The sequence below is a fragment of the Lampris incognitus genome, chromosome 14, assembly GCF_029633865.1.
Source record: "Lampris incognitus isolate fLamInc1 chromosome 14, fLamInc1.hap2, whole genome shotgun sequence".
In the NCBI taxonomy this organism is placed as follows: domain Eukaryota; kingdom Metazoa; phylum Chordata; class Actinopteri; order Lampriformes; family Lampridae; genus Lampris; species Lampris incognitus.
The window spans coordinates 12,652,817-12,677,524 of NC_079224.1; the positions used below are offsets into that span (position 1 = coordinate 12,652,817).

Sequence of the window (24,708 nt, forward strand, 5' to 3'; positions counted from 1 at the left end):
CCTGCTCAGTGCAGCGCCACTCTGAAAACCTGATAAAAGCAAAATCTCTCCCTCTCCATTGTTTCCCCCTCCTGAGCCAAAGTCCAATATCAGCACTGCCAGATGTAAGGGAAACTGTCCATGTGGCAAAACGTCTAAACCCTCCATTGTTGTGCCTTTGTTGGTTGGGCGTCGCGATATGGCCTCACTGCCTATTGGCCATATATATCTGGGTGTCCAAAAATTTTCTACTCTTATACTGTCGGGCTTGTTTGGAGGATATCGGTGGCGAAATGTCTCAGTACTCAGGAAAGGTGAGTACCACAGCAAGTAGCGTGATGCAGACATCTCTGTATGTACCCTTCCCAGTCTCCCAACAGGTGTACCTCAAACAACCGAGCACACAATGAGGGCCTCATGCAATGACGATGCTGTTTTTGCAGTTGACTGCTTGGGCCCAAGTGTAAGGTTGCAGCTACTATTCATAGCACAGTATCAAATGGTACAATGGTCTGATATGTCTTCACACATGAAAGAGTCAACACGTGGTAGCACTCATCGACACTACTGTTTTCTGGATCTAGGCCTTCTGGCTAGCTCCAGTTCTCAGCCAGTCTCTAGTAAAGGTATAGAGAGGACATGACAAATGCCCGTTTACAAAACAGATTATATCATGACAGAAAAATGGGAACTTGATACCTTCTTTACTGTCGCTGCATGAAACAGATCGTGTTCTACGAGGGGAAATGTTTCACGGGGAAGAAACTGGAGATCTTTGGGGACTGCGATAACTTCCAGGACCGCGGCTTCATGAACAGGGTCAACTCCATCCGCGTGGAGAGCGGGGCCTTCGTCTGCTTTGACCACCCGGACTTCAAGGGTCAGCAGTACATCCTGGAGCACGGCGAGTATCCCGAGTTCCAGCGCTGGAATGCCCACAACGACCACATGGGCTCCTGCAGACCAATCAGGATGGTGAGATGTCTTACTGTGTGTGTGTGTGTGTGTGTGTGTGTGTGTGTGTGTGTGTGTGTGTGTGTGTGTGTGTGTGAGAGGAACTTAGTCACTGTAAGCTTATCTATTATGAATCTGTGTGAGAGAGAGAGAGAGAGAGAGAGAGAGAGAGAGAGAGAGAGAGAGAGAGAGAGAGAGAGAGAGAGAGAGAGAGAGAGAGAGAGAGTGAAAGAGGCAAAGACAGATAGAGAGGAAGTTATTCACTGCAAGCTTATCTATCATGAATCTGCATGTGAGAGAGACAGACAGACAGAGAGAGGGAGAGAGAGGGAGGGAGGGAGAGCGAGAGGGAGGGAGGGAGGGAGAGAGAGAGAGAGAGAGAGAGAGAGAGGGAGGGAGAGCGAGGGGGGTTAACTTATTCACTGCAAGCTTATCTATCATGAATCTGCATGTGAGAGAGAGTGAGAGAGACAGACAGAGAGAGGAAGAGAGGGAGGGAGAGCGAGAGGGAGGGAGAGAGAGAGAGAGAGGGAGGGAGAGATAGGGAGGGAGAGCGAGAGAGGGAGGGAGGGAGAGAGCGAGAGAGACAGAGACAGACAGAGTGAGAGGGAGAGAGAGGGAGAGAGGAAGGGAGAGCGAGAGGGAGGGAGGGAGAGAGAGAGAGAGGGAGGGAGAGATAGGGAGGGAGAGCGAGAGAGAGTGAGAGAGACAGAGACAGACAGAGAGAGAGGGAGGGAGAGATAGGGAGGGAGAGAGAGAGAGGGAGGGAGAACGAGGGGGGTCAACTTATTCACTGTAAGCTTATCTATCATGAATCTGTGTGTGTGTGTGTGTGTGTGTGTGTGTGTGAGTGTGAGAGAGAGAGAGATGGAGAACGAGAGAGAGAGAAAGACGGAGAGAGAGAGAGGGAGAACGAGAGAGAGAGAAAGACGGAGAGAGAGAGAGAGAGAATCCCCACAGAGTGACAAAAGCAAACTGAAGGCCTAAGGCTTCCATAAAGGGATCTTGTGTGTGTGTGTGTGTGTGTGTGTGTGTGTGTGTGTGTGTGTGTGTGTATGTGTGTGTGTTCATAGTTGTGTTTTATTCATGTTGATAGGACAGTTCAGAATCAGAATCGCCCATTACAGTAAAAGGACAGGCTGCAGACACACGCAGACTACTAACAGACTCGGTCTAACAATACACATTGTCACATGGTACCAAGGACCCCGATATATCCCGCGTAACGCCAAAGGGAGCGGGGCGTTATGAAAACGCGGATTACGGACTTGACACGTCCCGCCTGGCCGATACATTCCGCCCCAGGCCTCGGCCGGGGTCCGTAGCCGGGATTTCTCCCTGCGGCCTTTCCCATATAATGTGCCGTCAGTCACGCGAGGTAAAGCCGGGCCCGGGTCCTTCACGAGACACACGTCAGGGGATTTACTGCCCCTGTGCCCATTGTCTTCCCCCAGCACGGCGAGCACTACAAGATAGAGCTGTTCGAGGGGGAGAAGTTCACCGGCGAGTGTGTGGAGCTGTGCGAGGACTGTCCGTCCCTGCAGGGGCGCGGCCTGACCAAGAACTGCGTCAACTCCATCAAGGTCTACGGAGACGGAGCGTACGTATCTCCCCCACCCATGCTGTCCGTCCCCGGATCCCATTAGGGATAACGTGCCGCTTGAAACACGTTATGAGTGTGCTCTTGGTGTTTATTCTAGTCTCCTAGCAGGTAGCGGGCGGGCTTTTTTTGTTTTTAACTTTATATCTAATATGGAGATTTAAGTAATATTACTTCAGTCTAATATTCACATTTTACCTCATATGTGTTTTTAGCACTATAGTGGAAAAAGCATGACGCTATCTCACTTGTTCTGATGAAGTAGACCACACCCAGTGTGGGTTTTGAGCACATTTAAAGCCGACAATAAGATTTCGCTTACAAATTTAATTTGCTAACTTTATCTAACCCAGGTCTGATAGTATAGGGTAAACTACCACGTAATCAATACAGACACCTTCGTTGGAAGACAACGGCCCTTTGCTCTAGCCCCGCCTCGGACAGTAGATATTGTACCACCTCGAACGTTCAAAAACTGAAAGTACTGTTTCTCCCCCACCCCTCCCTCCCTCCCTCCCCCACCCCTCCCTTCTTCGTCTCCAGCTGGGTGCTGTATGAAGAGCCCAACTTCCGTGGCCGCATGTACGTGGTGGAGCGCGGAAACCACAGCAGCTTCATGGAGTGGCAGGCGCAGACTCCGAACATCCAGTCTGTTCGCAGGGTGGCCAACTACTTCTAGACTCCACTTCTGAACGTTCACCACCCCGGAGACCAAACCGGGTGGGGGTGGGGGGGGAGGGCGAGGGGGTGGGGGGGTGCACAATTATGTCATCTATGTTTACACACGGGGCATGGGATCTGTCACTGATACCTCGGAACTGCAAAATTAAAAAAAAACAAAACAACAAAAAAAAAGGTGAAGAAAATCTTTTACGATACTTGGTTTTATTTTAAGCGCTGGGGAGAATTTGTAGCCTTCAATAAAGTGGCCGATACAGCACTGTTTTCCACTTCCCTTTTCTGCGTGTGTGTGCACTAGTGTGGAGTTCAGGACGTGCTCCACCGGCACGCTCGCGGCAGAAATGGCCGCGGGCTGCGACTCAGCCCACCGCTTTCCAGCCTGTGCAATAACAACAGAGCTGTAAATGCTTCTTACACTGATGGGTCCCTCATTGAATCACCACACAAGCAGGCGCGCACACCTAGTTATCATGCTAAACGCTGTGGCCCCGCTGCCCCCATATATATATATATATATATATATATATATATATATATATATATATATATATATATAAGTCAACACGTAGCACGGCAACCAATACACAATAATAATAAAAAGAAATCTGTGCTTTTCCATTTACAGTTCATATATCAAGGGAGAGACACACACACATCCCCCAAGGGAACACTGCCACCACCTAGTGTCACTTATCCACTTTACACTGAAGCCCACCACACGGGGATTTCTGCTTCAGCGTTTGCGTTATGATGACAAAGGGAACATTACGTGGAAATAACAGAACCCTACACAGATCTTCAGAAGACGTTCTGGGGGACCACTGTCCATAAAACCAGCCCTCGGCTCACATCGATCAGGGCTGACTTGTGAATCCCTCACTGCGCTTCTCCAGTTCAGAACCAGAAACACTAACCGTCGTTCCCCGCCAAGCCCATGGCAGCGAAACACAAAGACAGAAACACACACCCAGAAACTACAAGAACACATATATCCAAACTAACACGTATATCTAAACTAAAAGAAAAAAAAATCACTGTCCAGGAGAACGAACGCCAGCCAGGATGGGCTAGCGGTTAGCTTAGCCTGCCTCGCTTCCGCATCCGGTCAGACCGCCCTCGGTGCTCCCTCTTCGGGCACACAGCTCGACAGGGGCATGGAGGGTACTGGGTGAGGCCGCTGCGAACGTGAATTTGCGCCACCATCAGTCGGGGGATGCGGTGGATTGCTAACCTGACTATTGTCAATTTACACACTTTTTTTTAATTTGTGAACCACTGGTTACCCGTCCTTACCTGCTAATATACACATCGAAATGACCAAGCTATGCATTATATGTACTGATGTTATACCTAAGCTCCACATATACTACTACTACTACTACTACTTTCGGCTGCTCCCGTTAGGGGTCGCCACGGCGGATCATCCGTCTCCATCTCTTCCTGTCCTCTGCATCTTCCTCTGTCACACCAGCCCCCTGCATGTCCTCCCTCGCCACATCCATAAACCTCCTCTCTGGCCTCCCTCTTCTCCTCTTCCCTGGCAGCTCCATATTCAGCATCCTTCTCCCAATATACCCAGCATCTCTCCTCCACACGTGTCCAAGCCATCTCAATCTTGCCTCTCTTGCTTTGTGTCCAAACCGTCCAACCTGAGCGGTCCCTCTATTATACTCCTTCCTAATCCTGTCCTTCTTCGTCCCTCCCAGTGGAAATCTTATCACATTCAACTCTGCCGCACATAAGCTCCACATATACGGTGTCTTTCAAAAAGCCCAGTATTATTCTACAAATACGTACGCTAGTTTCTCGTTTAGACGGGTGCGTCTTCATATTATAGGCTACCGATCGACTGTTCAGATTCACGATTTAGGTCCTTTCCTTTATTCGCCGCTGTAGCGCCTGCGCCTACGCTCCCTGGCGAGCAGTGATACTTGGTGAACGTGGCCGGTGAACCTGTGACCCTGCCCTGCTGTGCCGTCTCCTCCAACTGTCATGACAACAGCATCTCCGCCTTCACAGTTTCCCTTATGGCCTCTATTGAATTACAGGGTCAATACGGGAGCGCCTAATGAGGAAATGCTTTGTCTTGTGTTACGCTTCACGGTACTAGTTTAAGAGCGATTACCTACCTAACCTTATTCCTAGGCCATTTGCTGCATGTGTAGGCCCGGTGTCACCAAGCCGCCATTAGTCTAAATGTCAAAGCCGTGATGGAGAGAGGGACCAGGAAGTGAGTCTTAATGGCATTATAACATCACCGCGCCGTTGTTGATGCTCTCTAGATGTTCTCTTTTTTTATGGTGGATGGAGAGAAAGAGGTTATTCATGAAATGGCTTTTTCCCCCCCATCAATGTGTAAGTAGCACATGAAGATAAATCATCTAGGTTTGCAAATACTTTTGCTATTTTAAAAATATGGGCTATTTGGAGTCACATAATGCCTAAGTGACCAAAAAGCTGTCAGAAGAGATGACTGTCTCACACACACACACACACACACACACACACACACACACACACACACACACACACACACACACACACACACACACACACACACACACACATATATATATGTATGTATATTAGGACAGACAAAGCACTCAGATATGTACTTATTATGAGAACAACAGGGACTAAAAGAGCAGGTCAGTTGGATTACATTAAAGTATTTACAATAGGAAAAAAAACCATGATCTAACACTATATCAAGTAGTATATGTTGTGTGTCACTGTAAAAAAAAAAGGAAAAAATATCATATATATATATATATGTATATGTGTATATGTGTATATATATGTGTATATATGTATGTATATATATATATATATATATATACATACATACCAAAGGGATGTCAAAATGAACAGTGAATTGAACATCTGGCCAACTCATGTGATGTTCATGGTTTGTAATGAGGAGCACTGTGTGCTTCTGTTTTGGGTTCGCTCCGCACATCTAGTTTGTTAATAAGACCGTTATATGGAGCTGAAATGAGCCTAATCAGTTGAAATAACATCTTTGCCTTTTTTGATGCTATAGATCCAAATTAGGTCAGCTATTTTTAGCACTAGCCCTTATACACAAAATGTCAATTCCGAGAAAGAAAAAAAATCTAAATATATCTCAGCGCTCGTGAGGAAATGTAAGTATTCCAACCTAGAAAACTGGCCAAAGAACTGGGACGCGGTTTGTAACGCTCTACTCCGCCAGTCTGGCCAGGAGAATGCTGAATTTAGCATCCTTCATAGGTATGCTTTATATCGTCTCAGCATTCTGAAGTAGGAAAAGTATACTAACTTTGGGGAACTAAAAATGAACTTACAAGTACATGAAAATGTGTGCTGAGTCAAAGTTACTTTTAAATAAAGTTTAAGTATGCTATTTTAAAGTTTATATTTTGCAAGTGTAACAAAAGTGATAAAGTACTCTTGCTTATTTTTACTTTAAAGGAAGCATTACCAAAAGCCCACTGAAGTAAACTTCTCATAAGGAAGTTCTGTGCTTTCAGGCTGCAACTCAGCTACCTAGCTCTCTACCGTACCGTTAGTTTTTAAAAGCTAAATTAATAATTAGGGCTTTAATATGTTTTATCTTTGGGTTTAGTTTAACGCTTTCCTTTCAAAGTAGGCATCACAGATTTCAGATGCTTAACCCTAACTTGATGTATTGTTGGAAAGCACTATAAATACTGGTTTTTATGGGATCTTAATGTGCAATAAAAACAGTATTGGGGGAAAAAAGATAATGATGAAAACATGTAATGGGAGGGAGACTGTAGGTTCCATAGGCCTGCAATTTGGGACCAGCTTAAAATGGTTGGAAGTGTTGGAGGGTTAACAGGGAAATCAAGGCCGTAGCCATGGAGTTAATGGGGGGGGGGCAAACAAATATGCCGGGGGGTCTGCCCCACCGGAAATAATTCAGAATTTGAAAACTCATTCCCCGCCATCCCAAAATACCAGAGTGAACATAAAAGAAATATTATCAGCAAAAAAAGTGATGTTTCTTGACATGATGCTCAGGAATGATCACTCACCATTTTCGGTATCCTTCTCCAGAGCTCTCAACTTACTTTTCCTCTGTCCTGAGGCTGCCCCCCCCCCCCAAAAAAAACTGACATCACCGCCGCCCCTCCTCCTCTTGCTCATGATGACACTCACTGTGAATGAAAGCTGAGTGTAAATGATTGACACTTTACTTTAATGCAGTAATAAATTGGCATCGCCTGTAGTTGTATCTTACATTAAAACAACTGAGTGTTGAATTAATCTTACTAATAACATTTTTTTCACAATAAGTGTGCATCTTGTAAAAAAAAACAAAAATTACCTCATGTCACTGCTGCTGTACCTGCACATAAACGTATGACTCATAAAAACCTTGAACCTTGAAATGTATCTTTGACTCTACATACTGGAAAATGTAGATCATAATTTCATGATCCTCTATCGAAACATTGACAAGTTATTTTCTAGGGGCTGTGCATTTGCAAAGGTTTGTTGATGCTGCACACACAACCCCCGTGTCAGCTAAGGGGTCTGTCCACCTGTGTGAGTGGAGTAACAGTTGTCAGAATTTTGAAATTCTTCCATCTACCCGTTACTCCTGCAGTGTGTATTCTCACGCTAGGCAGAGAGAGCGGGGGGGGGGGGGATTCTGAGTGTGGCACCATGCACGGCAAGCACGTCTCTGATGGTAAAACCAGGATCTGCTGGTGTCTCACCATTTACTTCTAGAAGGCCATATAATCCAGACTCAGCTGTAAATTGTTTATCAGAAACACGGCCAACACCCCAACCTGCGGAAGAAAATTAATGGCTCCTGGAGGTGACATGCCAGCCAAATACTTGACTGTGTTGTGGCTCTTATAATTCGAGTATGTTTGGGCTCTGAAGGTTAGATTCGTGGGTCTGGCAATGAAAATTTCCGTGCAACATTTTGGTATATTCCTTAATATTTGCATGCTTGCTCGGCCACTTGATGAGAGGTTTCACAACCTGAGACATAACAGGGAGCCAGCTTCTCGTCATTGTCACATTCGGTAACATTAAATCTGAATGCAAAATATACTTTTCTGTGCACAAAATTTCCCATTGCTCATTAAGAACCTCCATTGCTCGTTCAGGAATGAGGCACCAATATAACGCCCTAGTGACATCCATCCATCCACAATCCAAGCCGCTTATCCCAATCGGGGTTGCGGAATGCTGGAGCCTATGACAAAAGTGCATTAATATATGTTACGATGGTGAAGATATAATTTTTTTACTTCGTGGAATATGTTTTATTTTTTTGAATGACTTCATCCAAGCCTGTCCTTGAGTGAGTGATCTAGTTTACATGTGTATTTTCATTTATCTAATTCTGTATATAGCACTTAAACAACAATATACTGTATGTGCATTTCACATTTGCTATTACCGGTTGTAACCGGTTATTTTCTTGCCCGGTGCGGATTCGATACGAGGTGTACCGCACCACAAGGCGACATCACTAACCGCTCGGTTAAAGGGTCAGACCCGTTAGCTAGGGGCTAATGTGTCTTATTAGTAGTTTACAGTCGTCACCCTCCCCGGAAGCGCGCCCTCGCGCTTGTTCTTCCCACGCTCCGAAGAGACTTTTGAGGATCTGCACACTTCCGGATCCCACCGATACGGGGTGTACTGCACCACAAGGCGACGCCGCTAACCGCTGGGCTAAAGGGTCAGACCCGTTAGCTAGGGGCTAACGTGTCTTATTAGTAGTTTACCACCGGTTGAGGTCGCGTTGTGATACATTCATGTAACGTTATTGATTTCATAACAATGTATCTTTTAGGAAAATAGGTGAAAAAAGAGTTGAGTTTGTATGTTTTGTACACTGAATGCATGTGCACACGCACACACACACACACACACACACACACACACACACACACACACACACACACACACACACACAAACACACGATGCAGATTGCATCCAGGCCTCTTCTTTGAGGATTCAGTGACACAATTTTTTTTCTTGTTGTTTAAGACATTGAACAGTGCTTAAGAGCACTTATTTTGTCATTTGTCTGGTTCTGGATATGACAAATAACGTTTACAATAAACTACATTTGTTATTACCTGTTGAGGCCCTGTTTGAATGTAATTGATGTCATAAATCGCATCTAATGAAGTTACTCACTACTTGTGGTCTAAGGACAGGATGTTGTGTTGCTGTAAAGCCCCTTGAGGCAAATTTGTAATTTATGATATGGGGCTATACAAATGAAATTGACTTGACTTGACTTGAGTAGGGTTTTTTTTAATGTGGTACTTTCTTACTCTTACTCAGGTAGTTATTTTTACAAGTACTCTTACTTTTATTTGAGTAAATATAATTATAAAGTAACAATACTGTAACGTGCATAAGTAGACACGTTAGCCCTTGTCTAACGGGTCGGACCCTTTAGTCGAGCGGGTAGCGATGTTGCCCGCGGTGCGGGTTCGCGTCCCGGCTGCGGCAGCTCCTGCGATGCCCCCCCCCCCGAATTCACTACATTGGTGTCAGAAGTGGATGACGGATGATCCGCTGTAGCGACCCCTAACGGGAGCAGCCGAAAGTAGTAGTAGTAGTAGTAGTAGAGGTGTTAGAAGTGGATGATTCTTGCACTACCTACAATGTAACGCGCATCGGGTCGGTCCCTTTAGATGAGTGGTTAGCGATGTCGCACGCGGTGCGAGAGACACGGGTTCGCGTCCCGGCTGCGGCAGTTCCTGCGGTTGCCCCCCGAATTCGCTACAATGCTTCTACTTGAGTACCGGCTTTGTTTACTCTACCCGCCACTGAATATGTGGCTGTGCCGCCGCCCCCCCCCCCCCCCAGTATATATTTCTATAATTACGGCCCTGAGGGAAATTGATGCTGACGCTGAGTGGAGGCTTTCCGATACAGTGGAGCTTTTCAGCGGGCTGAAATTTGGTCATCAATCAATGGGAAATCAAAATGACGTGCACGAGAGCATCGTGTGCATATGATATCAGGAGATAGCAAACGGAAATGTTCCCAAAAATGAAAACAGTGTGTGTGTGTGTGTGTGTGTGTGTGTGTGTGTGTGTGTGTTGTCACATTCTCTCACACTGTCCACTGTGCAACCCCCTCGGAAAAAAGCGGCGTTTGAAAGCCCCCTATTTAATTGACGAATAAATACGTCATCAATCGATGCTGAAACCTGAACCCGCGACCGGTCACTCGGCTGTCGATCAAAACGCAGCTATGGTAACACGCGCCGCGTCCCAACAAAACGGCATCAACTCTCAAATCAAACTTCAACATCCCTAAATTACACCGCCCAACACACACACACACACACGCACACACACGCACGTCGCCTATCGAGCGGATCCGTCCATTCCTCTTATATTCTTACTGAAATGGCAGCGGCGAGAGGAGATATTTCGGTCGTCTCCCCCCAGTGTCGCGTTGAGGTCACTCCGCGTAGCTGCCTGAATTCCCCCTCTTTGTGTTTACACATCCGGGTTTCCCCGTTCGCAGCCCATTCCCAATTTAGAAGCCATTTTGGACACAGATCAGTAACATGCATGTAAACCCCGACCGACCTCCCGACGCAGCGGCGCTACGATTCCAGCGGAAGGACAAAAGCCCCCGCGACAAACGGATCGCCGAGTAGCTTCCCAGCCGAGCCGGGGCGCATTTCCGACGCGAAACCGCGCACCTGTTTGCGGGATTAACAGCCTCGTAGCCAATTAATCGCTCGCTATCTCTCTCTCTCTCTCGCGCGCTCGCTCTCTCTCTCGCGCTCTCTCTTTCTCCCTCCGTAACATTGTTGCTCCGCCGCGGCTATTGACGCACGCTTGTGGTCGGCTCTGCTGGAAGCGGCGCGGAGGCCTTGTGGTGGTTTTGATCGTGGATCGATGTTTGGATAAACCCCCCCACCCCCACCCCCCGAGTTTTAATGTTCGCCACGGAAGGAAGAGAGGATCTCTGCCTACTGATTAAAACGGAACATGTCGTTTTCGTGGCTGACGTGTTCACTTCTTCTGGGAACTTTATGTGCAGGTAGGAAGACTCTATTGTTGGGGGGGGGGGCGCTGAAATTGCAACAGTTTTCGAGCCGCACACGCATGCACACACGCATGCACTCACGCATGCACACACAACAACACTTGGAGTAGCTTCAAATGTCTACGCTCCGGATCTTAAGTTGGAAATGTGGACCCGCCGGCGAGTTTCTGGTTTCTGGTTTGGTGTGGAAAGTTTTTTTCGTGTAATTTCCCCCAAAATACCATCATCCGACTGTTACGGAATGGGGGGGGGGTGGGTAGGCGGGGGGGGGACGTGTATTGTCGCCATTCCTTCGGGTTTGTCTCTCACCTAGGTAATACCGAAGGACTCATTTTGCCCCCCTTTTTCTCGAAGCCTAAGCGACTTCGGGCCAATTTCCTCCGGGTTGTTCCGCGATGCGGGAAGGGGCAGGAATACCGTCTAATCCCGAGGCTGTAACTGTTGCGTTGCCCCCCCCACCTCTCCCCGGACGGTGGCAGGAATAGATGGCAGCAGCAGCTGCATCAACATCCTGAAACCTTATAGGCTCCGTCCCGGAACCGGGCTCTTGTTCGTGGCGGCGGACCGGACAAGGAGCCTTTAGACGCTCACCAGAGCCGTCTTCGAGATTTGTTAGAAAAAAGAAAAATCAAAAATTGCGCGATGAGAAATGCACCATATTTTTTCGATCAGCGGAGGCAAGGCGCCGCTGTCAGCGCACGAGTCTTAAAACTCCCCCAAAATAGAAGGTGACTGTTAACACGGCTCGGGCGCGCCACGTGAAAACCGTGCACGAGGTTTGTTTTCTTTTGTTGGGGGGATTTTATTCCCCCCCCCGAGAAAGCAGGGGACATTTCCCCCCCCAAACGGGAGGTTTCGAGGTGACACCGTCGGCTTGTGATCAGCCCCTCTCTACCTTGCCTGCGTTGGTTTCAACACAACAAAAGGTTACGAGGCAGCTTCGGATCCCTCCTTCCCTACACACACACACACACACACACACACACACACACACACACACACACACCATATATATGATATTCCCTTGTATGGTAAAGGACCATTGTTACGGCTCTTCCAATCTCAGCTGAGCAGCTCGGCTAGCCGTGTGGTGTGAGGGTATGTCTCTGGGATAATGCCTCTGTGGTTGCTAGATTAGAGAGCATAGTAAGCCAGCCTGCCTGTTTGTGGTATAAGCTTCGGTAAGTAACAAGGAGGGGAGGGGAGGGCGCTGATCTAGTAGTAAAAGTCCTCCCGCATCATGTGACAACGGATATCATAAATGCCATCTCCGCTCAACACGGGGAGGAGGGGGGGGGGGGGAATCGGTGCTTGCATGTGTTTTGCGGTATTTGGGATTCAAGGAAGACCCCCGTCCCCGATAGTGATCGTCTAGAGACGGCCGTATGCGTCCCCGCGTGCATTGTGGGAAGCGCTGTGGGCCGTCGGACAATGCGCCTGACCAAAAATCTGTTTTTTTTTCTTTTCTTTTTTTTTCTTCTCGGTGTGGCGTCAACGTACGCGCACGCCCGTGCGTGTGTAATGGGTTCAGGGGGTTGTGGGGGGGGGTACAATTGGGGGGATGGGCAACCTCCTATAGGTTGGGATTTAAAGAGACAGGCACTGTTTCCCCCCCCCCCTGCGGTCGAACAAAGATTGAGACGTCCAAATAGTATTTTGAAGGACGTGCGCGGCTTGTTTGTTTGAATATTAATCAAATCAGTGATTTTTTCCCCCCCTTCCTTTTCCAGCCTTGAAAGATACCGCAGCTGAAATAACAAAGACGTCCACCAGATAGGGAGATTGACAGCTATTGTACCTTGTGACTGTAGGCAGCGCTGTGACTACCCAACACACTCATTTGGCAGAACATTTCTCCACATAGGAGACAAAAGCCACTGCAGAATTAACTTTGACAGAAGGTCTTATCTGCCTCTCCATATGTGCCCTGCTCAAGGAGGTTTCAAGGGTCCTTATCTATAGAAGTAGCGAGCAATGTAAATGTGGTGTGTGTGTGTGTGTGTGTGTGTGTGTGTGTGTTTTTCTTTTCTGTGCCACGGTGTATCATTGTTTTTCTACAGCTAATTAAATGTTGTCCTCTTTTCCCACCATACAGTTGTCAGGCTCCAAAATGATGTTGTAGTGAATGAGATTATGCTCAGCTGCTATTCAGGAACTATTTCTTTGCCCAAAGGAGCCCTCTCTCTCTCAACGCCGAGGACTCCCCAACTTGGCCACGCGCCAAGCCGCTGATAGAAGTCTTGCTCGGGGACATTTCTCCTCAGCCTGTGTGCCTGTGCCGCGCACGCATCCCCAATTGAGTTTCAATTCATTAAAGACATGAGCTGAGCTGAGCCCCCCCCCCCCCCACACACACACACACACACACTCTCGCCTCTGTGTTTCAGGATACAGTCTGGGCGAAGCGGAGACCCGGGAGTGTGTGTACTACAACGATAACTGGCGCACGGAGCGGACGAACCAGAGCGGCTTTGAGCGGTGCGAGGGGGAGAAGGACAAGCGGCTGCACTGCTACGCCTCGTGGCTCAACTCCTCAGGGACTATAAAGCTGGTGAAGAAGGGCTGCTGGCTCGATGACTTCAACTGCTATGACAGGTCGGTCCGCCGGGGCGGGTGTCGCTACATTTTTGGCTCGCACCCAGAGCGACCTGTAGTGCGAGCCTCCACGCCGGGATCACTAGTGTTACAGGGGACAAATAAGTGAGGAGTTGGGAGGGTTACAGGTGACATTCGCAGCATGCAGATAAGACATGTGACACCGCATTGCTGCAATCCTAGAAGGTTTTTACATAATAGAAAGTTACAATGGGGGAAAAGTAAGAGCCAGATGGGAACATGTGCTCTCATGGTCACCTGTTGTCCCAGAGAGGTTGAATTCGGCATCACACAGGGCCCCATGAATTGAATACATAAAGCACCTCATATTATAGTCTTACTTTGTCATTGTTAGGATATGTTGCATCAAAATAATACTCGGACGTGATACCTGATCGACTATTTTTCTTCTCCATGCTCTTTTAACATCAGGAGACAATGGTTTGAGAATTGACCCCTTAGTTTCATTAATCACAATCACTTTATTTGGCCAAGTATGTTTAGGCCTACACATACGAGGAATCCTACTTGGGACCCCTCCATTTCTGTCCATGTACTTAGACAGAATGGCTTGGTAACATTTTTGAAAGAGATGGTTGGAAACAAGATTTGTTATTTAGTGACCATCTAGTGAAAGATCCCGATTGTGACAAGCCATTCTAGAGCCATGGCACTCCCCCCCCCCCCCTTTTTGGGTTTATAGAAATCTATATTCGGTTGCCATTCAAACTGAAAATACTGATGTATTGGTCATAGAAATGACCAAAAAAATATGTTCAAAATGTGGGCTTTTTCAGTAATGGAGTTGTGTCTTCTTCGACTGTCACAGGCAAGAGTGTGTTTCCATGGAGGAGAATCCTCAGGTCTTCTTCTGCTGCTGCGAAGGCAACTACTGCAATGAGAGATTCACCCACTTACCTGACATAATTAGTGGCGGCAACCGAGGTGAGTGGTGAAAGCATCTGTTATGCAATATGTGCTGAAAGAGGTCTTTGCTCTTACCTTGCAGTGACGGGGAGCGGAGGATATTATCCTTGCATATAGCAATGGAGACCCTTACATACATCATGGTTAGCATCATTACCAGTTCACATAACCTTCACAGCCGTACCTGTTCATGTGTTGTAAGACCGTATGTAATGGTCTCCGGTTAACAAGAGATATGAGGCGATTCAACTATTTCCTTTAAAGTTCCATGTCAACATCCCCGACGGTAAAGCACTTCTGCACAAACAGAAGTGTCCGCAGACATGAAAGACTAGAGGCAAATTGCCCGTCATTTTCCACGCTCCCTGCGGCAGATCGTGGTTTAAGTTTGTTTGCGAGAAATGGTTCAAGTATTAAAGAGATTGCGTTGGCGAGAAGTCAGATCAGGATGATCCAGGATAAATTGGCGCTGCTCAACATCTGTGCCGAAGAAGAGCTTTTCAAGGGCTGTCGAGGGCTGTCGGGGGTTGTTAAAGATGGTAAATTCTAATGGCAAGACTAACAAGTTGTGACATATGCAAAATTGACTAAATGTAAAGGTATGAAAAGTAATTCTGCAAGACCTCTTTACATCACTTATTTACATAAAAATAGATCCAGCCTCAGTGGCATACGCATTCCTACAGTGCGGTAATGAGGCTCGAAGCCCATTTCTCTCACTACATGGTTTTTGTGGGCACGCATCCGTAACCTGTCCCCGCTGCATCGGTTTTGAATACGCAAGTCAGGGTTGTGTGATGAGCTCATCCGGTGAGAAATTAATATATTAGCAGGAGAGCCAATCCTGACTTACGGGACCATGAATTACCGGCTACTTGCTCAGTATTAAGCGTTGGAGGCGAGGCAACATGATTTAAAACTCCACAAAGGACCAAATCTCTGTATTGTTGTCAAAAACCCCACTGGGAACTGAGCCTACCCACCAGTTGGTTTTTGGTGTTGCCGTTAAATTTTCACCAGTCTGTGTGGGGTCTGACCACTACTGTAGCGTTCTCGTACTCTGTTGAAACGGCCCCAGCGACCCGACTGGATTCCCGCCATAGTTGATTTATCTTTTTTTTCTTTTTTCTTTTTTTTTTTGCTGATGCTGGAAACCCCCATTTTTAAACGCGTTGACGAGCTGTAACTCTTCTGTCCTTCCTCCTCGTCAGTGAAAATCAGGCCTCCGCCTCGAGTACCATCCCTCCTGAATGTGCTGGTGTACTCCTTGCTGCCTCTTTGCGTGCTGTCCCTGGCTCTGCTGCTGGCCCTGTGGATGTACCGCCACCGCAAGCCCCCCTACGGCCACGTGGACCTCAGCGAGGTGAGCGGGGCTCGTGCTCCCATCTCGAGTTTCCATTTTAAATGTTACCTCATAGGCGTTAAGCCGGTGCTGCTATCCGCTGGGTTCTCCCATGCAAAAGAAAAACTGATGGATAAAAGCTCGAATCAGATTGCTATGATATGCTAAATGCTATTTTAGATGAAGCGTTTTTCAATAGTCCGAATCAAAAGTAGATAATGTTGTGGACTACAGAGGTACAGGAGGGGGGGGGGGAAAACATGCAATATATGTAAGACGTGTTCCCTTGTTCCCAGATTATCCATCTGTAATAGAAAAATGTTAAAGATAAGAGTAATAAGTGCTCTTTAACAGTTGTCCTCTTCCGTAAAACTAACTCTCGCGTTGGCTCCGTAATAGGTTTTTTAATCATATAGGTAGTAAAGCTGCTGTACTTTAGATGATTGACTCCGGAGATTTAAACCCGTGTACCACTCCTGAGGATTAATTGGTCTTCTCCGGCTGTTTCTCAGGACCCCGGTCCCTCTCCCCCCTCCCCTCTGGTGGGTCTGAAACCCCTGCAGCTGCTGGAGATCAAGGCTAGGGGGCGCTTTGGGTGTGTTTGGAAGGCCCAGCTGATGAGCGAATATGTGGCTGTGAAGATCTTCCCCGTGCAGGTGTGCAGACGCAGTGCTGTCTGTCTGTCCTTGATCAGCAAACGCAGGCGCCTCGGCCTTCTCGTACTCACGCCTACACAAAGCGTGCATGCACACACAAATGCACACACACCCACACATACGTTTCGCCTCTTAATTGATCATTCATTGTTTGCTTTCTTGATTAGAGAGGATGTTGTACCCGTGTCCTTTTCTTTCATCACTCTGAATTGCTTTTCCAGAGCATTCTTTAAGAGGCCCTTATACATAAATGTGACTTGGTGTGTTGTATAAATAAATGTGACTTAGTGTGTTGTATAAATAAATTTGACTTAGTGTGTTGTATAAATAAATGTGACTTAGTGTGTTGTATAAATAAATGTGACTTGGTGTCTTGTATAAATAAATGTGACTTAGTGTGTTTTGCATTCCCATATTTGATCCAGTCGAATGATTGGACGTTAATGTTATTTGTGTGTGTGTGTGTGTGTGTGTGTGTGTGTCTGTGTCTGTGCTTGCATGTGTGTCTCTCGACTTGCACGTGTGCAGGACAAGCAGTCCTGGCAGAACGAGCGGGATATATTCCTGACCCCCGGGATGCGTCATGAGAACATCCTGCGTTACATTGCCGCAGAGAAGCATGGGACCAACCTGGAGACGGAGCTTTGGCTCATCATGGAGTTTCATGAGAGGGTGAGAGCGCCCCTCCCACCACCACCACCACCACCGCACATACAGACACCCTGTTTCAAAACTGCTTTTATATCCGTGGACTCGGTGTGGTAGAGGACAACACAATACGGGAAGAAAAGTGGTTATTTGTTTCTTGGTCATCGTTCATAATTGTGCTCCAAAATACTTGTGGGCTATAAAACTTCCCGCTATAAAACTTCCTTTCCCTGGGGCCTAAAAATGTTTTTATTGAAGTTCTTGGTTAGGGATGGAGGTACTCATTACCTGCAGTTCAGTTAGGTTGAATAAAACTTGGAAGATTTTCTTTTCTCTCCTGCATTTGTTATTCATTATTGAGGGACACTGCTGGGCACCAGAATGGATTCTTCTAGAAAATATTCCCCCTCGTGCGAATTAAGCTGTTTGTAAATGATGTGTTTTCTACTAAAATTTATGAAACTAAAATCTAAAAACTTTGTTTTTTCTGTAAATGCATTACATTTATTACACTACAAATATTAGTTCAATTTGCAAGAGAAAAAACTAGATTAGAGCTCCCTGTGGATCCATATACCAAGGAAATTCTACTCACGTGTCCTGTCCGTGGGATATAGTTGATGTTTTTTTTATTCCGTTGCATTAGTTTTGGACATGTGCAAAGGTGGTTTAGCCAAACAAATGTTGCTGGCTGTAATTTTGCTGGCTGTTTGTTAGGATCCTCAGTCAACACAGCAGCTGTCGTTCACTCTGGCTTTATGGCGGTTGTCAGCCGTCTCTCCGGTGCAGGGAAAATAATGTTCCCATGCTCTCATCTCCTGTGTGCGTGACGGGAGGGGCTGATGGATGTAAACAAGCGAGGAGGTAGCGAGGAAAGAGACGCATTGATACGCAGTGCTGCAATACAATACGACTTGATCAATTTTAAACGTTATCCAATCTTCTTTCTGCAGGGAAGCGATGCCGAAAGGGTGGTGGGCCGCCGTGGAATAGTTCACGTATGAGAAACTAGGGCTGCGCAAAAAAAAACAAAAAACGATACAGTTCAGTATTGCAATATTTTCACAATACTTTTGTCGATTTTCCAGCCGCTCGTATCGATACATTAAAAAAAAAATATTCGTGTTTTTAAACGGATTTGAGTTCAGTGTGTTCTGTGACACGACGAGAACACTTAATATATGCGCACTTAAATTTTCATGTGATGTGGCATCTATACATTTCAGTTCAGTGTATTCAGTGACACGGTGACAGTGGTGCTGATGAAAAGACAGGAGGCGGAGCTGGAGGTGGCAGAGTTGAAGATGCTAAGATTTTCATTGGGAGTGACGAAGAAGGACAGGATTAGGAACGAGTATATTAGAGGGACCGCTCAAGTTGGATGGTTTGGAGGAGAGATGCTGGGTATATTGGGAGCAGGATGCTGAATATGGAGCTGCCAGGGAAGAGGAAAAGAGGAAGGCCAAAGAGGAGGTTTATGGATGTGGTGAGGGAGGACATGCAGGTGGCTGGTGTGACAGAGGAAGATGCAGAGGACGGGAAGAGATGGAAACGGATGATCCGCTGTGGCGACCCCTAAGGGGAGCTGCCAAAAGTAGTAGTAGTAGTAGTAGTAGTATTCAGTGACACAGTGGGTATTGTGCAATGCAAATACCGTTCTAATAAACTAGAATGGAAATTTTGAATTAAGTAGTTTTGACTCAAATTTGTCTGCTGACTTATCAAAATATAATGTGATGTAGTAAATATTAGACTACACAGGTGGTGCACAGCAAGTTGTATTTTCAGCTATATTTATGAATTTTCAGTAAATTCAGTAAAGCGCAGAGTATTGCAATGTATCACAATATGTATTGTATTGCAATGTACCACGATACAATGTATCGTACTGTGACACATGTATCGCGATACATATCATGACACATGTATCGTGTTACATATCGTGCCGTGACACATGATTCGTGATACGCATCGTATCGTGACGCATCATATCAGACACGGCCAAATGTGTGTGTAGGGATGCCCGACCAAGCTGGAGGTACCACGGGGATTTGAACCGGTGATCCCTGTGTTAGTGGGCAACAGACTTGACCGCTATGCTATCCGGACCTCACCTTTTAACTTGGTCACAACACTTGAGCTTTTGAAAACCCACATCTAACAATGTTTTGTAGCTCCTGAGGGGCTTGGCAGGTGCCTATCTTTTGAACAACATGAACAGGCATCCCTCAAAACAACAGGCATAAAGAGACACACAGTGGCTAACCCATTCTGCTCCTATGAGATTCAAGCCACAATATCCAGGCTTCATTTTTGTGCAGGTGCCCATCAGAGTCGCTTCAGAAGTTGTCCCATGTATCACTTACTGCACCAAAGGTTTGATGCATGCCTCAAACGAAACCCTGTTAGGAAGGCTGGGTTGGGACTGTTCCCGAGATCAGATCAGAGAGTCGAAGCTTTGGGGTTAAGCCCAGACTTATCAGTGATGTACATCCTCACCCAGCCTTCGAGCTGATTAGCTTGGTGAGGTATGAAGCGGCCTGGTTCTCAGTGCGTTCGTGTTTTTCATACAGCTGCTGCTCTTTTCTGTTTGTATGTGAGCAGGGCTCGTTGACAGACCACCTGAAGGGTAACACGGTGACCTGGAGCGAGCTGTGTCACATAGCGGAGACCATGTCCCGCGGCTTGGCCTTTCTCCACGAGGATATCCCCAGCTACAAGGGAGAAGGTCCCAAACCCACCATTGCACACAGGTAGTGTAGCCGCCTCCATTTTGAACCATCGTGCATTCAGAGTCTTGTCCGCAGAACACCAAAACCTGTGGCTGCTGCTCTAGAGCTCAAATGGGATTTTTAATTAGCGCTTCCCTCTTCTGATCGTGCTCATTTTTTTGTCATTTTCCACTTGGACGTTAATATCCTCATAAATGTTAATTAGCAAAATGAGCTTTAGTCGAGGGCGGATGATTAAAATACTTTGCGACTGCGACAGTGTAATCACTGTGTACTGTGAACTCAATTTCCCAGGGACTTCAAGAGTAAGAATGTAATGCTAAAAGAGGATCTGACTGCAGTCATCGGAGATTTTGGGTTGGCGGTGCGCTTCGAGCCAGGAAAGCCTCCGGGGGACACTCATGGCCAGGTATCTTGTTCACCACAGCGGTGGTTTCATCATTCATATCAGCTGTCCCGTTCTCACTTGTGCCCATATTCATCACCTCAGATTGAACTCTACAGACGACTACACAGACGTCCATTTATATTGCTTTTTTTTCCATTCCTTTCGGTAATTGCATCTTCTGTTTTTGCTACAGCAGTCTCTCGTACACTTCCATACATGCACACAGCTTGACCACAAAGCATGCACGCTGATCAGAAACACTCACCGTTGGCTTGTTCTGCCACCCTTCGTTGTTCTGCCAGGTGGGCACGAGGCGCTACATGGCCCCAGAAGTGCTGGAGGGGGCAATCAACTTCCAACGAGACTCCTTCCTGAGGATAGACATGTATGCCATGGGGCTGGTGCTGTGGGAGCTGGCGTCGCGCTTCTCGGAGTCTGACGGTGAGTCGAGCTCGGGGAACTCGTAACACAAGCTATGAATTATTCTCATAAGAATAGGAAGCTACTAATAACCGTGCCGCCTCTTTAAGTCTGCTGGACTTCGAGTTTACTGTGCTGAAGTACGGTTTGAACGATCCCGAAGCTGGACGTTTTTGGAAGGCTCCTTACTGTTGAAAAGAACACACAATGGCTCCTGTTCTCGTAATGAGACGTCTGTTCGTCTCCGTCGTCTCTAATTGATTATACTTAATTAAAGCTTCGGTTCTCCGGTTGTGACTGGCCTTTGAATATTTCAGCATAACTCAATTCATGAGCTCATGGGAAAATGATAAGAAGCTCATGTAACACATCTATCCATCTTCGTTTTGTTTAATCTCGTTACCTAAGAGAAATGTCACACATTTATTTTACGAGAATTTAATTGAGCGTAACTGTAAAATAGATTTCATTGAGATTAATGACATAGCTTGGGCGAAAGGAAACGGATCCTACCACGGTCCTTTCCCGGGTCCTCTCACAGCACCGCTCAAAGCGTCACTCACGATACCGCGCCGCCATTGGTGTGTTGTCTAACGCTGGATGTCTTGTGCGATAAGTCAGTTTTCACAAATTATTCATCCCGTTTCTAAAGCTATGGAAACTCCAGGACCAAATCTAACCATTACAAATGTGTGGTACTATAAACGGCGTTAAAAATGAACTAATATCGACATTGCAGCTTGTTGAATTTGGCTGGTGGTTGGTGACAAGAGTTCCTTTTCCTTCCATCTACTATTGCCCCCTAGTGGCTGTTTTCCATTTCTGTACTTCACCCTCTGGAGAATAGTTGATCCCTCTGTTCAAACTGCACCGGAAGGCCACTGGGTCAAAGGTCACTCTGATTGACACTGATGTAGAAAACACAGACTCATTTCTGTTTGCGTGGTAAAGCCATGTAATTCGATTTAAAGATAAGAGGATGCTTAAAATTCACCCTTAAATTTTTATTTATTTTTTTTTAAAATAAACCTATCGTGTCCTTCCACGCGCCCAACAGCGTATCACTTTTGACTCGATCACTGCTTCACGCTCTTCCCGTCATGCTTGATGTTGCGTTCGCTGCCCTCATTCCAGGCTCGTTGGGCGAGTACATGCTGCCGTTCGAGGAGGAAATAGGCCAACATCCCTCCCTGGAGGATCTGCAGGATGTGGTCGTGCATAAGAAGATGCGTCCAGTCATCAAGGACTCCTGGCTCAAGCATCCTGTGAGTAACCGTGGAAGAATTGCAGCCGTGTTTAGAGGGGTAGTGCCAGGACAATGGGCATTCCCCGTTCTCCGCTTCCTCCTTGTGGTCCTGATCCATCCACCTCGGGTCTTTGTCTAATGTGTACGGGGTTAACCCCGGAAGAGTTTTTTCGTCCGTCGGGCAGAGCCATGTCATGTAAAGTGATCACGGTGATAATTATTGGTTCATTTTTTTTGTTTGTTGGTTTTGAGGCCGTGTCAGGATACCCTCTTAAAGTGTTAAGGGTGGCAAGTCTACCGGGCAGTAATGTCCGCGGTTGTGAGCCTGCTCTAAATTCACATTGTAGAGTCCCGATCCGTTATGTTTGTGTGCGCTGCAAACCGAGTCGAGCCATTACAACCATTTTGTATTGCGTTTTCATGGTGTGAGTTGTGGGTTTAGTTTGCGTTGTCGCATTCTCTGCCTTTAAAGAGGAATGGGACGCTAGCAATAATAAAGAGCATGGAAACCCCGCTAGCAAGTTACTCACATCCTTCACAGTACCTGTGTGTGTTGCATCTACAGCTTTTGTAACTATTTCCACATCTCCCACCGTTGCTGTGTGTGACTGCCCGCAGGGTCTGGGCCAGATGTGCGAGACCATCGAGGAATGCTGGGACCACGACGCGGAGGCCCGCCTGTCGGCCGGCTGCGTGGAGGAGCGCATCAGCCAGATCGCCAGGGCGACCAACAGCACTACCTCAGACAGCCCCGTCTCCATAGTGACATCGCTCACCAACGAGGACCTACCTCCCAAAGAGTCCAGTACCTGAGCGGGTGTTGCCATCCATCACCCGCGTTCTGGACGTTTTCTTCTTCTTATTATTTTTTTTTTCTTTTCTTTATGTTGATTTCTTTTTTTTCTTCTCCCAAACTCGGCGGATCTCCGTGAATATTTAAGAGGAAATGAATTTCGAAACAAAACCGGACAACTTGAACGCAGCTGCTATTATATCCCAATTGTGGCATTATTTTTATCCGTTTCAGTGTTGTTTTTTTTTTTTGTTTTTTGTTGTGTTTTTTGTTGTTGTTTTTTGTTTTCGGTTTTAAGTCGACGTTTCCACCACATCCATCTGCTGTAGTGAAGGTGACGTAGTAATAAGCTATACGACGGGCACATCGGACAACATCGGTGTCTCGAATCTTAAAATTTGTCATTACCTCATGAATTTCTATTGTTCGTCTATTTTTTTTTGTTTTTGGTTACCTCATGTTTTGTTGCTGTTTTCTTTTTTCTTTTTCCTGATCCGGTCACGATCGCCTGCGGCCAAACGAAAGGATCCTTGCTCCAAATGTCGGGAAGGCGTGCCGCCGCCGCACACCTCGGAGGAACCATTTCCAGACTGTTAGACGCGATAATACTCATCTTCCTCAGGGGTCGAAGCTTCTCCTTTTAACTCATGTGGGCTCCCGCATTTTAATCTGTGAATGCCTGAAAAAAAAAAGAAGAAAAAATGGAAAAAAAAACCCCAAGATGTTGATGTATACATGAGCACAGCATTATTTTTTATTTGATTTTATTTTTTGTTGTTGTTTCCTTTAAGATGAGGCGAAGGAGGAGCTGAGCAGTCGTATTTAAGGCTTGGACTTTTTGAAGACGTGGGGGGGGGACAGAGTGTCTTTGTCCCTGGGGAACTACCTCTCAGGTATCCAGTAGGCCTACTTTGGAACATTTGTTTTTTTTCTTCTTCTCAAAGTTGAGAGCCAAGCTATCTAGGTAGCGACCGTGGACAATATTCCTGGATTTTAGACTTCGTGTTTGTCCGTTTGTTTGTGTGTGATGGTAGAAATGCGTCTTTACTCCTTTGCCGGTGCCAGTGGCGTGGACGGATGCCGTCTGGCGCTGCAATGTTACACATTCTTGATTTTTTTTTTTAACCATGTATGTGTGTGTGTGTGTGTGTGTGTGTGTTTGAGAGCGTGAGAGAGTGAGTTCGGGTGTGAGCGAGCGAGAGAGAGAGAGAGAGAGAGAGAGATTACGATCTGAGGACTAAACTACGTGAGACGGAAATTGGGAAGCGAAGCCTCGGATCAGGTAGTGATCTTCACCCTTGAAAGGGCCATACTTGAGAAGGCAGCGTGTGTCTGTTTTAGTTTCATCTGCGTTTGTTCAGTGGACTCAGTTTTTGGACGCCAGTCCGAGATACCTCAGCCGCCGTTCGTCATGCAATGGAGAGTTCAAAACGTTTGCCTTTCGTCTCAAAATGCAATGCCATATAGTTTTTACCATATAACACGAATATCATAACATTGAATGTCCTTTATGCTGCTGTGAAGTTTCCAGGATACTCAAGGATTTGTAGATGTACATGTATTCTTTGTTAATATAAAGGCTAACACGCGATAACTCTCCATTATATTTTGAGGCGTTTCGTTTCGTTTCGTTTGTTGTTGTTTTGTTTTTTCTTTTCTTTCTCGACTAGGTAAGCCCGCCGTTGCTTACTCCT

At 46.5% G+C, this 24,708-nt stretch overlaps 2 protein-coding genes across 3 annotated transcripts; both read left to right on the forward strand.

The window, feature by feature from the left end:
- Positions 1-688: 688 nt before the first annotated feature.
- Positions 689-3,226, forward strand: LOC130123662 (gamma-crystallin N-A-like). The gene is made up of 3 exons (XM_056292902.1): positions 689-954; positions 2,388-2,533; positions 3,077-3,226. The coding sequence occupies exons 1-3, from the start codon at positions 697-699 to the stop codon at positions 3,210-3,212; spliced, it is 540 nt and encodes a 179-aa protein (XP_056148877.1). The 5' UTR covers positions 689-696; the 3' UTR covers positions 3,213-3,226.
- A 7,983-nt stretch (positions 3,227-11,209) lies between these two features.
- On the forward strand, positions 11,210-23,034 carry LOC130123763 (activin receptor type-2B-like). Of its 2 annotated transcripts, none has more exons than XM_056293048.1 (11): positions 11,210-11,261; positions 13,655-13,862; positions 14,692-14,807; positions 16,001-16,152; positions 16,644-16,787; positions 17,316-17,459; positions 20,040-20,188; positions 20,462-20,576; positions 20,858-20,996; positions 22,110-22,240; positions 22,840-23,034. In XM_056293048.1, exons 1-11 carry the CDS (start codon positions 11,210-11,212, stop codon positions 23,032-23,034), a joined length of 1,545 nt encoding a protein of 514 aa, XP_056149023.1. The 2 variants fall into 2 exon arrangements, with proteins under 2 accessions (XP_056149023.1, XP_056149024.1); XM_056293049.1 differs by having other exon boundaries at positions 14,692-14,792.
- The last annotated feature ends 1,674 nt before the right edge of the window (positions 23,035-24,708 follow it).